The sequence below is a fragment of the Ranitomeya variabilis genome, chromosome 5 (genome assembly GCF_051348905.1).
Source record: "Ranitomeya variabilis isolate aRanVar5 chromosome 5, aRanVar5.hap1, whole genome shotgun sequence".
NCBI classification, from domain to species: Eukaryota; Metazoa; Chordata; class Amphibia; order Anura; family Dendrobatidae; genus Ranitomeya; species Ranitomeya variabilis.
The window spans coordinates 30,526,709-30,541,500 of NC_135236.1; the positions used below are offsets into that span (position 1 = coordinate 30,526,709).

The following is a 14,792-nucleotide window of genomic DNA, read 5'->3' on the forward strand; positions in this document are numbered from 1 at the left end:
GAGCATTCAGGAACAATCTTAAAGTCATGGAGCTTTCTAGTTGGAAAACCAGAGAGAACTCCGTCAAAGTATCACCCTTTGGTCTAAAGGTACCTTCACACTGAACAACTTAACAACGATAACGACAGCGATCCGTGACGTTGCAGCGTCCTGGATAGCGATATCGTTGTGTTTGACACGCAGCAGCGATCAGGATCCTGCTGTGACATCGTTGGTCGGAGCTAGAAGGCCAGCACCTTATTTCGTCGCTGGCTCACCCGCTGACATCGCTGAGTCGGCGTGTGTGACGCTGATTCAGCGATGTCTTCACTGGTAACCAGGGTAAACATCGGGTTACTAAGTGCAGGGCCGCGCTTAGTAACCCGATATTTACCCTGGTTACCATTGTAAATGTAAAAAAACCCAAACACTACATACTTACATTCCGGTGTCTGTCGCTTCCCCCGGTGTCCGCTTCCCTGCACTGTGTCAGCGCCGGCTGGCCGTAAAGCAGAGCACAACGGTGACGTCACCGCTCTGCTTTACGGCCGGCGCTGACACAGTGCAGGGAAGCGGACACCGAGGGACGCGACAGACACCGGAATGTAAGTATGTAGTGTTTGGTTTTTTTTACATTTACACTGGTAACCAGGGTAAACATCGGGTTACTAAGCGCGGCCCTGACATCATCGAGGTTACCTTCAGTCACTGAGGCTGCGTTCCCAGCCGAGCTGAACTGCGGTGACCTCAGCATCGGGGTTTTGTTTTTTTTTTTAAATGTACCACAGGTGAAAAAATGTCCTGTGCGCTGTTACTATAAAACATTACTTTTTTGCGCATTCTGCTTTTTTTTTTTGCTTAAAAACAAAAAGATGCACCGTGATCTCAATGTGTGAACACAGCCAACAAATTCTTTGTGGATTTTTAACCATTACTTGACCGATCAATCATGTTCTGCCGCTTGTGTCTTAGTTTTCACATGTTTCACCTGCAAACACTGCAGTGTTTTCCATAAAAAATCACTGTAAAATTATTTCTGTTTCTTAGGCCGGTTTCACACGTCAGTGGCTCCGGTACGTGTGGTGACCGTTTTCTCACGTACCGGAGACACTGACTCACGTAGACACATTAAAATCAATGTGTCTCTGCACATGTCAGCGTGTTTTCACAGACCGTGTGTCCGTTTGAAAAACACGGAGACATGTCAGTGTTCGTGGGAGCGCACGGATCACACGGACCCATTAAAGTCAATGGGTCCATGTAAAACACGTACCGCACACGGATGCTGTCCATGTGCAGTCCGTGTGCCGTGCAGGAGACAGCGCTACAGTAAGCGCTGTCCCCCCTGCGTGGTGCTGAAGCCGCCATTCATTTCTTCTCTCCAGCAGCGTTCGCTGGAGAGAAGGAATGAAAAATCATTGTTTTTTTGGTTTTTTCGCGGTTGAAATAAAGTTCCCGGTAACCAACCCCCTCCCTCCCCCTGTGCGCCCGCCCGCTGGAAATAAAATACTCACCCAGCTCCCTCGATGCTTCCTCTCAGCGTCGCAGCTTGTCCTGTGTGAGCGATCACGTGGTGCCACTCATTACAGTGAAGAATATGCGGCTCCACCCCTATGGGAACTTTATTTCAACCGCAAAAAAAATAAAAAAACAATGATTTTTCATTCCTTCTCTCCAGCGAACGCTGCTGGAGAGAAGAAATGAATGGCGGCTTCAGCACCCAAAGCAGGGGACAGCGCTTACTGTAGCGCTGTCTCCTGCACGGTCCGTTTGGTTCCCAGTCGGCACACGGCTGCCGCACGTGTGCCACGTGAGCACACGGACAAGGATAACTCCGGTACCGATTTTTCCGGTACTGGAATTATCTGGAAGTGTGAGACTGGCCTTATACAGTTTTTAATGCAGTAAAAAACAAAAAAATTGTAACGTGATCATAACATGTAAGAACAGGGATACATATGATGGGACATTGCATCTAATAATTTCCTACGGTGTTACATTATGGAGTAACTGTGGCATAGATGAGCAAATGTTTCCAAGTGCTTTTGATTTTCTGTCCCTGGTCACAATTCACACGTCACTCACTTGCCATAAACTTTGATGCAGGCAGCATGGAACCACAACTTGTTTGCAAATTGGCTGGATATTAAAGCAAAACCACATCCCTGTGATAGTCACCCATCAGCAGGTCACAGACGAGCTGCACAGATGTATTTTTTTTTTCACTTGGCGCCATGTGGTCCTAGCCTTAAAAATTAAAAAAAAACAAAAAATAAAATCCCAGAAAATCTACCAAAACACTTGTGACTTGGTGTCGCAGTCGTGGTAGGAGACAGGTCACAATCCAACACCACAAGAAATTATTAGCTGCAATGTTCAGAGCCACACATGGACAATATAGTCTTGGTCCAAACCCAAAGAGATGTGAATAAATCCCAGTGTGACTCCACCTCATTGCTGTGTCCTCTCCAGGTGTGGAGAAGGTGGTCAGCTGAAGGTAATAAGGTGCAATAATGGTGGTGTGATGAGGAGGGTATAAAGCTCTGCTCCCTCCACCTTCTCCTTGTGTTGCAGTCAGGATGGAGCTGTGGGTCAGGTGGAGTTGTCTGCTAGTGGTTCTCCTCTATGGAACAGGCTTTGGTAGCTCCTTGGTCAGACACCAGCGTCAGTCAGATGCTTGGTGGAGGAACTATCAGCCTGGGCGTGGATCTTCCAGAGGACTTGGACAGCCTATATCTGGAGTGGGGTCTCCCAGCTGGAATAGCAGGTATAATGGCAGAGACCAACATCTCCGAGACCTCACTCAAGCTCCATCCTCTGTCAGTGTGCAGTGTGGTGAGGACAGGATGGTGGTGATGGTGAACAGAGACTTCTATGGGAATGGTAAGCTGGTGAAGCCCTCAGACCTGACCCTGGGCTCCTGCAGGCCGGGACAGCAGACTACAGATACTACAGTGGTGTTTGAGAATGGTCTTCAAGAATGTGGTAACCTCTTACAGGTGAGTGCTCAATATGACAATTCTACCAGTGATTTTTAGCTTTGCACATTGTTTTACTAGACATCAGCACCAGATTTGTATTTTCTATCACTGGCTGCATTCCTACCAAGGCTGATGCAGTTATGGGGAAAAGCTTAGAGGATAGATTATTTCCCCTTCCCCTTTTTTTTTTTTTTTTTTTTTTGCCTCCTTGGTTCTTTGAATTGAACATGAGGTCCAATCTGTGGTCGTGACTGTAGAGCAGGTGGAGCTCAGCAGACTAATATACTGTATGTTGGAAGGAGAATGATTGAACTTAATCATGGTTAGGGCCTGCACCTGCTCCTCATATGCTTGTGGGTTATGTACTAGGTGCCCCCAATTTACTGGAGAAAAGTGGAAGTATAAACTTCAGAATTATTCTCCTCCCTTTACTACCACCCCCCCCACAAAAAAAATCCTGGCTCTGTCCACTGATGGTGGAGATATGGGAACAGGTAATGGTGCTTGAAACGGAAACCATGAACAGCAAGGCTGTTGCTCTTGCCTGTTAACATGGCCACCACTAATGTTTTGAACATGGATAGTTGTCCCATTTCCCTCCCAAACCTCTTCCATAAAGTGCTGAAACTAGAGATCCTTGGGGTCTTTAATACGATTCTACAGGAGTAACTTTCTCCAGGCCTGTTGGAAAGCTCATGGGGCTGGTGTTCATGAGCTAAATAACAAGTTTTCTGTTACATCTGGATAAAGTGTGAGCAAAATAACTAACCTATTAATGATCTTCTAGATGACTCCAGACTGGCTGGTCTACAACTCCAACCTACGCTACACCCCCACCTCTTCCAGGAATGTTCCCATCATCAGGTCCAACTCTGCTGTGGTTCCTGTCCAGTGCTTCTACCCAAGGTAAGACTCTAGATAAATGCAGGATACATATGAGGAGCTAAGATTCGTCAATATTCCTTGGAAAGGGTCCACATAGGAATTGGGCCATGAGATCCTTCAAAAGCTGACATTGGCCACACTGTTAATGCTCCTAATTTCCATGGAGCTTTAACCACCATGTTGTGATTTAATGATTGATTCACTTTGTTCATTGTCATATTGGTTTTCTGGTTGTATAGCCCCCATAAAGTAAATTAGATTATTGACTCCTGTAGCAACAATGAGTCCCGATGACTGAATGCAAAAACATTGATGCCTGGAATTGCAGTCAAAGAAATGCAGCGTAGGGAGGTGATGACTAAAGCTGACCATGATCAATGCTATGATGACTGTTCTCTATGACTACCTGAACTTCATCTTAAACTATGTACAGTGCCTTGCGAAGTATTCAGCCCCCTGGAACTTTTCAACCTTTTCCGACATATCATGGTGATTTGCAGCTGTAATCACAGCAAAAGGTGGTGCAACAAAGTATTAAGTTAAAGGGGCCGAATAATATTGCACGCCCCACTTTTCAGTTTTAGCTTCCACCAAAATTTAAAATAGCCAATAAATTTTGTTCAACTTCACAATTGTGTTCCACTTGTAGTTGGTTCTTCACCAAAAATTTACATTTGCTATCTTTGTTTGAAACCTGATATGTGGGGAAAAGGTTAAAGTTCCAGGGGGGCTGAATACTTTAGCAAGGCACTGTACATGGAGAAGTTAATGGTTTTTAACATGCTCAAATTTATTCTGCTGTGAGACCAGCCTACACATCACTGTCTTAACCCAAAACTAGGCTTGAGTTGGGGTAGTGCAGCGCCCCAGAGTCCTGGTCGTTGCAGTACTGTTGCTCCGCCACCAAGGGGGGCTATGGTACGTCTGATGGCACTGAAGGAGTTCATCTGACCAGGTATCACAGACACCAATACATTTCACAGTCTGGCCTCCAGGGGGAGCTAAGGGTGCCATGTATTAGGCCACTCCTCACAATCTGGTAAAACTGGGGGTTAGGCAGGAAGTTGGATCAGAAAGCTGACTGGGTTGGAACCAGGCAACATCCTGTGGCAGAGGGTGTTGTAGGGGAAGATTCAGAGGGGTCCCTGTCAGGGGTGGGATCCTGACAGAGGCCTAGCAACCAGAGAGAACATTACGGGACCGCGCCTGCACGATATAGCGGCGGTACCCCAAGAAAGGACAAGAAGCGACAAGTTTATTGTGCTGAGTGAGAAACGAGATCAACACAACAAGGAGAATACCAGTAGGAGTCGTGCTGTAAGACGAGGCAACATCCTATTGAGGCGCATAACCGGTGGCCGGAACACCGAGGAAGTATAGAGCTCCAGGCCAAACTTCAAACCTACGGCAGGACAGTCAGTTATAGGCGGGCTGTCTCACCCAATCGACCTAGGAAGACACAGGGGGGTAACAACAGGAGTGGGGCGACGCTAGAGTCCCGGAAGAGCTCCGAGCCTCCCCGTCATACGGGTGCATCCTAGCCATATCATCTGGGGGACGTGGAAGAACATCAGAATCGAGTTGTGAGGGAACACGAGAAACAGACACAACAGTTGTGAGGACTATCCCGTGGTGCTTAGCAGGGAAGGACTACAACACACAAGCGCTAGAAGGTAGGCACAGATTTCCACCTGCAAAGGGAGCTCTGGAGGTGCCATCGGACCGGCCAGGCTTGCGCAGCCTGGTTAACCGTATTGAGGATCCTGAAGTCTTCAGTAAAGAGACTGCAACCTGGTGTCCTCGTTATTTACTGTGACCGGCACTGCACCGCACTACCACCATCTTCTACACCCTATTATTTGGGCGCCCCTCAGCAGGGTCACGGACCGGGCCTAGCCGCCGTGACAACCCCAGAACAGACTCAGAGGCCCGGTACCGGGTACCCCTCGGCCCTGCGGTAGTGAGGGCGCTGCAGTAGCAGCACCTCATTCATTGTAGCATGTGTTGACCATCTTGTGACCGATCTGGGGGTCATGTAGCCTCATCTTTGTTGTACAAGTAACTGTTGTCCAGGTCAAAGTGTCATATAATGGACAATCGTGAATGATTGGATGTCAGTTGTCACTTTTCTAGTCCTTATAACTCTATCTTGTCTAGGCATGGTAATGTGAGCAGCAATGCCATCAAGCCAACATGGACTCCATTCAGCACCACACTGACCTCAGAGGAGAGGCTGGCATTCTCCTTGCAGCTTATGACTGGTAAGCTTACAACTTTTTGGGTAATGGAGCCATGTCTTGTGATCAGTTTAATGAGGTGTGTTTCCCTCTTCAGCGGACTTCAGTTCCCCCAGTTCAGTACTGGTCTTTCAGCTTGGAGAGAAATTGTACATAGAAGCCTCTCTGGATATCCAGAACCATGTTCCGATGCTCTTGTTTGTTGACCGTTGTGTGGCCACCATTACTCCGGATATGGATTCTAGACCCAGTTATGACATAATCTCCAACAATGGGTAAGTTATAAAAAATCAATATTGTACAAGACTCCAAGAAGCCCAATATCTACAACTGACCTGTTCTACAGATGCATGATGGATAGTATGGAAGAAGATTCTTCCTCTGTCTTTGTTTCACCAAGACCTCAAGCCAACAAGCTCCGCTTCATGGTTGATGCCTTCAGATTCACTGACAGCGCTGCCTCTACGGTGAGAACTTCTACTTAATTCATCCAGGTCATACATTCAACTTGCACGAAGGCTGCCAAAAAGTGCTGTTATTCCTTACTCAAAGTAACATGTTACAGAGCTTATATTTAACAAAAAATATCCTGTTGATAACATGAAATTGACAACTTCTGGTATTTTGTTCTCCTAGATCTACATCACATGCACCCTGAGAGCCGCTGACATCAACCAGACCCCTGATCCCATGAATAAGGCCTGCTCCTACAACAAGGCATCTAGCAGGTAAGACCCACCATACAACTGGCTGGTGACAATTCAATGGTTGGTTATTCACGGAGTCTTTGGATTTGTTAGGGAATTCAATTTTACTAAGATTGACCTACAAAACGGTCCATAATCTATCTCCGCCACAATCTCCAATCTAACCTCCTGATCTTTCTCTTCAGCTGGACCTCTGTGGAAGGATCTAGTGGGATCTGTCAGTGCTGCACAACCAGGAACTGTGCTACTGCTGCCGGCCAGAGAACACAATGGGGATCCTCTTCAGGAAGGCAAAGGGGATTTGGGAAGAGGGATGTTGGTGAGACAGATTTCATGCAGTTGGCTATAGAACCCTCAGTTCTGTGTTGTTGTTGTGTGTTTTTTTTTTTTTTGTCAAAGTTCTTGATGGAGACTACACCTTCTGCCTAAGTGATTTTAGATGTGTAGTCTACCAGACCCATATTACATAGGCTGGACCTGTAGTCTACCAACTGAGCCATAATGTGCAGAGTGCCTTAATGGGCACTAATTAGGATTACTCTCAATATTTGTTTACATCTTCCTGACAGGTTCTCATGTAGAGAAACATGGCACCGCCACCCTGGGTCCCATACTAGTGACTGGATCCAAGTCTAACCAGGTTACCGGAGCAGGAATCCTCCAAGCTTCCAGGATGACAGCAGAACGTCGACCTCTACAGCTGTGGGTGCTGGTGGCCATCGGATCTGTCACTTCAGTAGTTGTTGCTGTTGCTCTTTCTGTGGCTGGAAAATGTCTTCTGAAAAGATTTTCCCACAAAGAATCTGTGCAGCAATAAACACAACTTGAGTAAGATGTTCTGTCTTTTAGTAATTGTTAGGGACTGGGAAAGTCTCTAGATGGCTTGATGAAGTTATGATGGCCTGTTGACACTTAAGTGGCCATTTAATGATTCATCTAATTATGTATTGGTTGGTTTACCCCTAGATAAGTAGTGTAATAAGATACCAACCGCAACAAGCCCAATCTCAGGATTCCTCTATAGAACTCAGGCAGAGTCCCCATACCCCTGAAATACTTAATAGAAGGTATTGGATAATTGTCCCATTGGTTTTATTTATCAAATTACAAATTATGACCGCTTTCATGGTACAGAATTTTTTTTTTTCATGAATTTTTGATTAAGGCATTTAAGATGCCTGGAAAACACTTGTGGGGCAAGAACCCTAGGGAACATAAAATGGGCATGCATAGAGAATATCCAACAATGGTAAGGGCTTAGGACAGGACCAAATGACTTGTATACATGTCCCTTAAGCATTTCTACAGCAAGTATCTGAATCTAGTTGAGGAGGGGGAGATTAGTAACTTTGTAGGAATCCATGCTGTATAAGAATCTTTTGTGTTCACCACCAAGTACTCCCCTTCAATTTCGTCCCACTTAACTAGGGTATTTGCTAAGGTTTTATGGGAAGATGTAGATAACACAACTACCTGGCTAAAGGTACCTTCACACTTAACAACGATAACGATCTGTGACGTTGCAGCGTCCTGGATATCGTTGTGTTTGACACGCAGCAGCGATCAGGATCCTGCTGTGACATCGTTGGTCGGAGCTAGAAGGCCAGGACCTTATTTCGTCGCTGGATCACTCGCTGAATCGGTGTGTGACGCGGATTCAGTGATGTCTTCACTGGTAACCAGGGTAAACATGAGGTTACTAAGCGCAGGGCCGCACTTAGTAACCCGATATTTACCCTGGTTACCATTGTAAATGTAAAAAACAAACACTACATACTCACCTTCTGATGTCTGTCACGTCCCCCGGCGTCCGCTTCCCTGCACTGTGTCAGCGCCGGCCGGCCGTAAAGCAGAGCACAGCGGTGACGTCACAGCTCTGCTTTAGGGCCGGCGCTTACACAGTGCAGGGAAGCGGACGCCGGGGGACGCGACAGACACCGGAATGTAAGTATGTAGTGTTTGTGTGTTTTTTTTGTTTTTTTTACATTTACACTGGTAACCAGGGTAAACATCAGGTTACTAAGCACGGCCCTGCGCTTAGTAACCCGATGTTTACCCTGGTTACCTGGGGACTTCAGCATCGTTGGTCGCTAGAGAGCGGTCTGTGTGACATCTCCCCAGAGACCACACAACGACGAAACAGCAACGCTGCAGCCATCGGCATCGTTGTCTATATCGCTGCAGCGTCGCTTAATGTGACGGTACCTTAACCCTTCTTGGTTTTATAATTTATTTGCACTAGATTAGATGGCAGACAAACTGTGCTATAAAGGAGTTGACATAAAAAATAAAGCAGAATTGGGGAGTCAGTCGGGACAGTGAACAAGTTAAATGGTTTACACAAAAAAACCTGCTCTTGCCCAGAATATGGTTGGGAGGTGATCGAGTAGATGGCTGTTGTGCCACAGGTGAGTATGAGGGGAGAGAACATTAATACGTGAGTAACGCATGGTTTAAAAAAAAAAAAAAAATTCAACCAAGGTTCAAAAAACTAAGCAAAACCAAAAGAAACCTTCTATCTCTACAGATCATAGATAAAAAAAAAAAAAAAACAAAAACAAAAAAAAACAAATCTTTATTTCTCACTTTAAAACATTAGACAAACAATCAACATGCAAACAACCGTGCTGGGCTGAGACTGCCCCTCACACTGTTAATCCTAGATTACCCTGCCTTGCAGCGGAGGTTGGCACCCTACACATATATACGAGATAGGCGCCCCTGCTCAACGGTGGCTGTCCCTGTGACTCCTGTATGTCAACTATAGATAATGTGATGCATTTAAACCACCATTCTGACATAACAGGAAAAAATGAAAAATGTTTGCCAATTGATATCTTAGTACATTAGTGGCACTCATAGGACAGTGTGAAAAGGGTGAGTGACAAAGTGCAAAAAGTGCTTGATACACACTAGGTACCTCTCTATAACTGCTCCCTGCCTGTCAGTGGGGGTTGGCGCCCTACTTTTCAGCGGATATGGCACTCCACTCAACGTCGGCTTACCCTAACAGCAAGCCCTACAGAATACACTAATCCCTAAAAACAGGTATCGCATCAAATGGCCCCAAATATGGCCAAACACCTTAGAATTCAGGCAGGCTATATGGGTACAGTACTGATGCACAACTGTAATCCCATTCTACGGTATGTATATCAGTTATAACAATGGGGTACTTATAATTTCTGATGTATTCGTAGACGAACGCCTCAACACGTTTCACCAAATGTGGCTCATCAGGAGGCTTAGATAGATGCTGCCTTTAACGCATGGTTTTAGCAACCACACACGCCTGAGTCACCACATAAGTGGTCAAAGTAAGGCCAGCTCTACAGTTAACCCTGTCACTCCTGACTTGAAGGAACTGCAGCCTCCCAGAGGGTAACACATGCAATACATCTTCATACAATAACCATGGTTTCCAGAGAGGTGCAACATAATCCTCTCCACCCCTACTGCTGAGCAGTGTGTAAAGCCATGATGGTGGGCAAAATGTTCCAAAATTCAACAGGGAAGCAGTGCACTATTAGATTGTTCACCAGTTTAAGGCTGCATGTGAATGTGGCCTCAAGCATGTAGGAAAGATGAGAGTTCAGGAGAAGAGTAGGGGGAACACCTTCAGGATATCAAAGAAATAACATAACCCATTGGCTAAACATGTCAATCCAGAGCAATCGGGAACATTCTCAACAAAGTCATGGAGTTTTATAGTTGGAAAACCTGAGAGAACTTTCAAGGTGCATCTACCGCCTTCCAAAGTATCACCATTTGGTCTAATGAACAACTGACATACAAGAACTTGTGGTCTAACAGAGTTATTTAGTGCCAACCCCTGAAGCAACTAGGGATAGTATATTAGGGATGTTTTTAGGGCAACATAGGTACCATTCCCCCCCCCCCCTTATATACGCCTGTAATGGTCCTTTTCTGATAATGATGTACAATTTATTTCATTAACCACCCAAGCACACTAACCGATTTACAATCTTCATTTTTTTTTTCTAGCGCTCCAGCGTAATAGTGGCCACGATGTCTCCTCATGCGGCGCGCCCCCACACCGCCGCAGGGCCGAGGGGTACCCGGAGCCGGGCCTCTAGGTCTCAGTCCTGGGGTTGTCACGGTGGCTAGACCCGGTCCGTGGCCCTGTCCGTCAGTGGGGGACGTCCGGTGAAATAAGTGGTGCTAATGGTGGTGTAGCGGTGCAGTTGTGGGGTGCAGGTCGCGGTAAATAACGAGGACACCAGGTTGCAGTCTCTTTACCTCTTTACTGGAGATCTCTGAGTCCTCAGTCCAGAATACGGTTCACCAGGCTGCGCAAGTCCGGCCGGTCCAATGGCACCTCCAGAGTCCTCCTCTCAGGTGGAAATCTGTGCCTTCCTTCTAGCGCTATGTGTTGTAGTCCTTCCCTGCTGTGCTCACGGAAAGTGACCCCACAACGGTTGTGTCTGTTTCTTAAGTTCCCTCACAACTCGATTTGATGTTCCTCTGTAATCCACCCCTCCCTGTATTCAGGTTGGAATGGCACCCGTTTGTCAGGTAGGCCTGGAGTTCTTCCGGGACCCTAGAGACGCCCCTCTCCCGCAATTGCCCCCCAAGACTTCATAGGTGATATGTGGTAGACAGCCCGCCTGAGACCGACTGTCCTGCCGCTGTTTGGAGTATGGCTTGAAGCTGTATTCTATTCCACTCCCTCGGCGTTCCGGCCACCGGTATTGCGCCTCAGCAGGGTGCTGCCTCTTTCAACAAAACCCCTGCTGGTATTCTCCTTCTGCTTGATCTCGTTTCTCACTCAGCACAATCTGCCTCGCTTCTAGTCCTTTCTTGGGCACCGCCGCTAAGCTGAGCAGGCACGGTCCCGTTACGTTCTCTCAATGCCAAGCCTCTGCCAGGATCCCACCCCTGGCAGAGACCCTACAGTCTCTCCCTTCACAACACCCTCTGCCACAAGGTGTTGCTCCGTTCAATCCCGTCAGCGTTCTCCCTAACTTCCTGCCTGACCCCCAGTTTACCCACTATGGTGGGGAGTGGCCTAATGAATAGCACCCTTAGCTCCCCCCGGAGGCCCAGCTGTGAAACATATTGGTGTCTGTGATACCTGATTGGAGGAACTCCTTCAGTGCCATCGGACGTACCATGGCTCCCCTTAGTGGCTGAGCCACAGTACTGCAACGACCAGGACTCTGGGGCGCTGCACTCACACTGCTCCAATCTGCAGATGAACCACATAAAGAATAAGGTGCATGTCCTGGATAAACTGTGGCAAACCAGCTTCAGCTTTCCAGCATTGTTCTCTGGCACAATGAAAACCTAGCCATGTGGTTTTGCATTGCGAGCAGTAGGCATAACTTACTCGAAGGCAGTGTTCTCACATGTGTAAATGCAATGTTTTTTTCCACAGAGCTTTTTTTTTTTTTTTTCAAGTGATCACACCAAAATAAACAATAACAATCTGATTATTGTATTTTTCCCTTTGTTTTAGGCCTGTTTCACATGTCCTGATATAGATGTGTCGTGTGTAATACTTGTGTCAACCGTGGGTCACATCAATACCACAAGTACCGGCAGATGTATAGTTAGCGCTGTTGCCTTGTGCTGAAAATGGCTCATCATTCTCTCCAGCTCTGCCGGTGATCAGCACGAGCAGGGGAGGGAGAATGATGGGTTATATTCAACTGATAACAGCGAGAGCAGGCGGCGACTAATGGGAGTATTCTTCAGCCGCTGAGTGCACAATAAATGAAAAACATGATGTTTGTTTCCTTGTATTTTCTATAACTGGCCAGGCAAAACCAACAGCTGGGGGCTGCAACCCTCAGTTGTCAGCTTCAACAAGGCTGGTTATCAAGAATAGAGGGGTCCGCTTGAGTTTTCTTATGTTTAAATAAATAATTAAAAAAAAAATGGCATGGGGTCCCCCACAGATTTGACATTTGACAACCAGACAGCTGAGAGCTGGTAAGTGGCCATGATTATTGGCCCCTCCACTCCAGCCTGAAAATAGCAGTCTGCAGCTGCCCAGAGAAGACACACCTATTAAATGTGCCAATTCTGGCGCTTGACCCGACTCTTCCCACTTGCCATGTAGTGGTGGCAAGTGAAGATCATATTTGTGGGGTTGATGTCACCTTTGTATTGTCTGGTGACATCAAGCCCACAGCTTAGTAATGGAGAGGCATCTTGCTTTTATTACATTTAGGAGGCCGTAATGGCACAGCGAATATAAAAAACGTAGAGTAGGACTGCCCCATTATGAGAATGCGTGGCTCAAAGAATTGATCAATTGTTTGCTAAATGTCTCATTTTGAAATAGTTAGAAATCAATATGTGCACTTTATGTATTTCGTTCTGACCATAAGCAGCGCTGGCTTCTCCCCTTTTTTTTTATCTAAAAGACACCTATCCATTACTAATCCTATAGTTGTATGGTAAATAAAGATACAGCCAGAATAAAGTCCTTTATTAGAAATAAAGCAAGCACAATTTTCCACTTTTATTAAAAAATAACAAACACAGTTATACTCACCTAACGCTTATTCCACCGAAGCCCTCGTCTCCTGTAATAAAACTAAACTAAAAAGCAAAAATATCCCTCACCTGTCCGTTGTTCTGTCCCACACCGTAATCCATGTCTCGGGGATTAATAGTTTTCAACCTGGACGGTGCCTTAGATACAACCATCCAGGCTGAGAACCACTGGTGACCGAACTGCTGCGAGCACAGCGTCAGTGACAGGCGGTGACGTCATCGAGGTTACCTTCGGTCACTGAGGCTGCGTTCCCAGTCGGGCTGAACTGCGGTGACCTCAGCACCGGGGTTTTTTTTTTTTTTAATGTACCACAGATAAAAAAAAAGGTCCTGTGCGCTGTTACTATAACAAACCATTACATTGTTCTGTATTCTGCTTTTTGTTTTTTGCTGCAAACACGACAGAGAAACATTGTATTGTTACAGTTTAAAAAAATAAAATGCACCATGACCTCAATGTGTGAACACAGCCAACAAATTCTTTGTGGATTTTTAACCATTACTTGACTGGTCAATCATGTTCAGCCGCTTGTGTCTTAGTTTTCACATGTCTCACCTGCACACACTGCAGTGTTTCCCATGAAAAATCACTGTAAAATTATTTCTGTTTCTTATACAGTTTTTAATGCAGTAAGTAAAAAAAAAGTTGGAAATTCAGAAAAAAAAGGTGCAATGTGATTATAACATAATGGGGATACATATGATGGGACATTGCATCTAATAATTTCCTACGGAGTTACGTTATGGAGTAACTGTGGCAAAGAGGAGCAAATCTTTCCAAGTGCTTTTGATTTTCTGTCACAATTCACACGTGACTCACTTGCCATAAACTTTGATGCAGGCCACGTACAACCAGAACTTGTTAGCAAATCGGCTGGATATTAAAGCAAAACCACAGCCCTGTGATAGTCACCCACCAGCAGGTCACAGACGAGCTGCACAGATGTATTTATTTTTTCACATGGCGCCATGTAATCCTAGCCTTAAAAATGCAAAAAAACTAAAAAATAAAAGCCGAGAACTTGAAGATGTGCTGCATATAAACTACAGTTGTATGCAACTCACACTGAAGGCCATGGCAAGAGACTTGGTGTCGCAGTCGTGGTAGGAGACAGGTCACAATCCAACACCACAAGAAATCATTAGCTGCAATGTTCAGAGCCACACATGGACAATATACAGGTCCTTCTCAAAAAATTAGCATATAGTGTTAAATTTCATTATTTACCATAATGTAATGATTACAATTAAACTTTCATATATTATAGATTCATTATCCACCAACTGAAATTTGTCAGGTCTTTTATTGTTTTAATACTGATGATTTTGGCCTACAACTCCTGATAACCCAAAAAACCTGTCTCAATAAATTAGCATATTTCACCCGGCCAATCAAATAAAAGTATTATTTGATGGTTTTTTTGTTTGGTATTAAAAAACAATGTTCAGTTATGCACTCAATACTTTGTCGGGAATCC

At 45.6% G+C, this 14,792-nt stretch overlaps 1 protein-coding gene across 2 annotated transcripts; it reads left to right on the forward strand.

Moving 5' to 3' along the window:
* The first annotated feature begins 2,435 nt into the window (after window positions 1-2,435).
* LOC143774229 (zona pellucida sperm-binding protein 3-like) lies at window positions 2,436-10,812 on the forward strand. 2 transcript variants are annotated; one of them, XM_077261609.1, is made up of 9 exons: window positions 2,436-2,978; window positions 3,748-3,866; window positions 6,003-6,106; window positions 6,180-6,357; window positions 6,429-6,549; window positions 6,719-6,810; window positions 6,975-7,108; window positions 7,359-7,617; window positions 10,795-10,812. In XM_077261609.1, the coding sequence occupies exons 1-8, from the start codon at window positions 2,559-2,561 to the stop codon at window positions 7,604-7,606; spliced, it is 1,416 nt and encodes a 471-aa protein (XP_077117724.1). In that variant the 5' UTR covers window positions 2,436-2,558; the 3' UTR covers window positions 7,607-7,617; window positions 10,795-10,812. The 2 variants fall into 2 exon arrangements, with proteins under 2 accessions (XP_077117724.1, XP_077117723.1); XM_077261608.1 differs by lacking the exon at window positions 10,795-10,812 and having other exon boundaries at window positions 7,359-7,623.
* The last annotated feature ends 3,980 nt before the right edge of the window (window positions 10,813-14,792 follow it).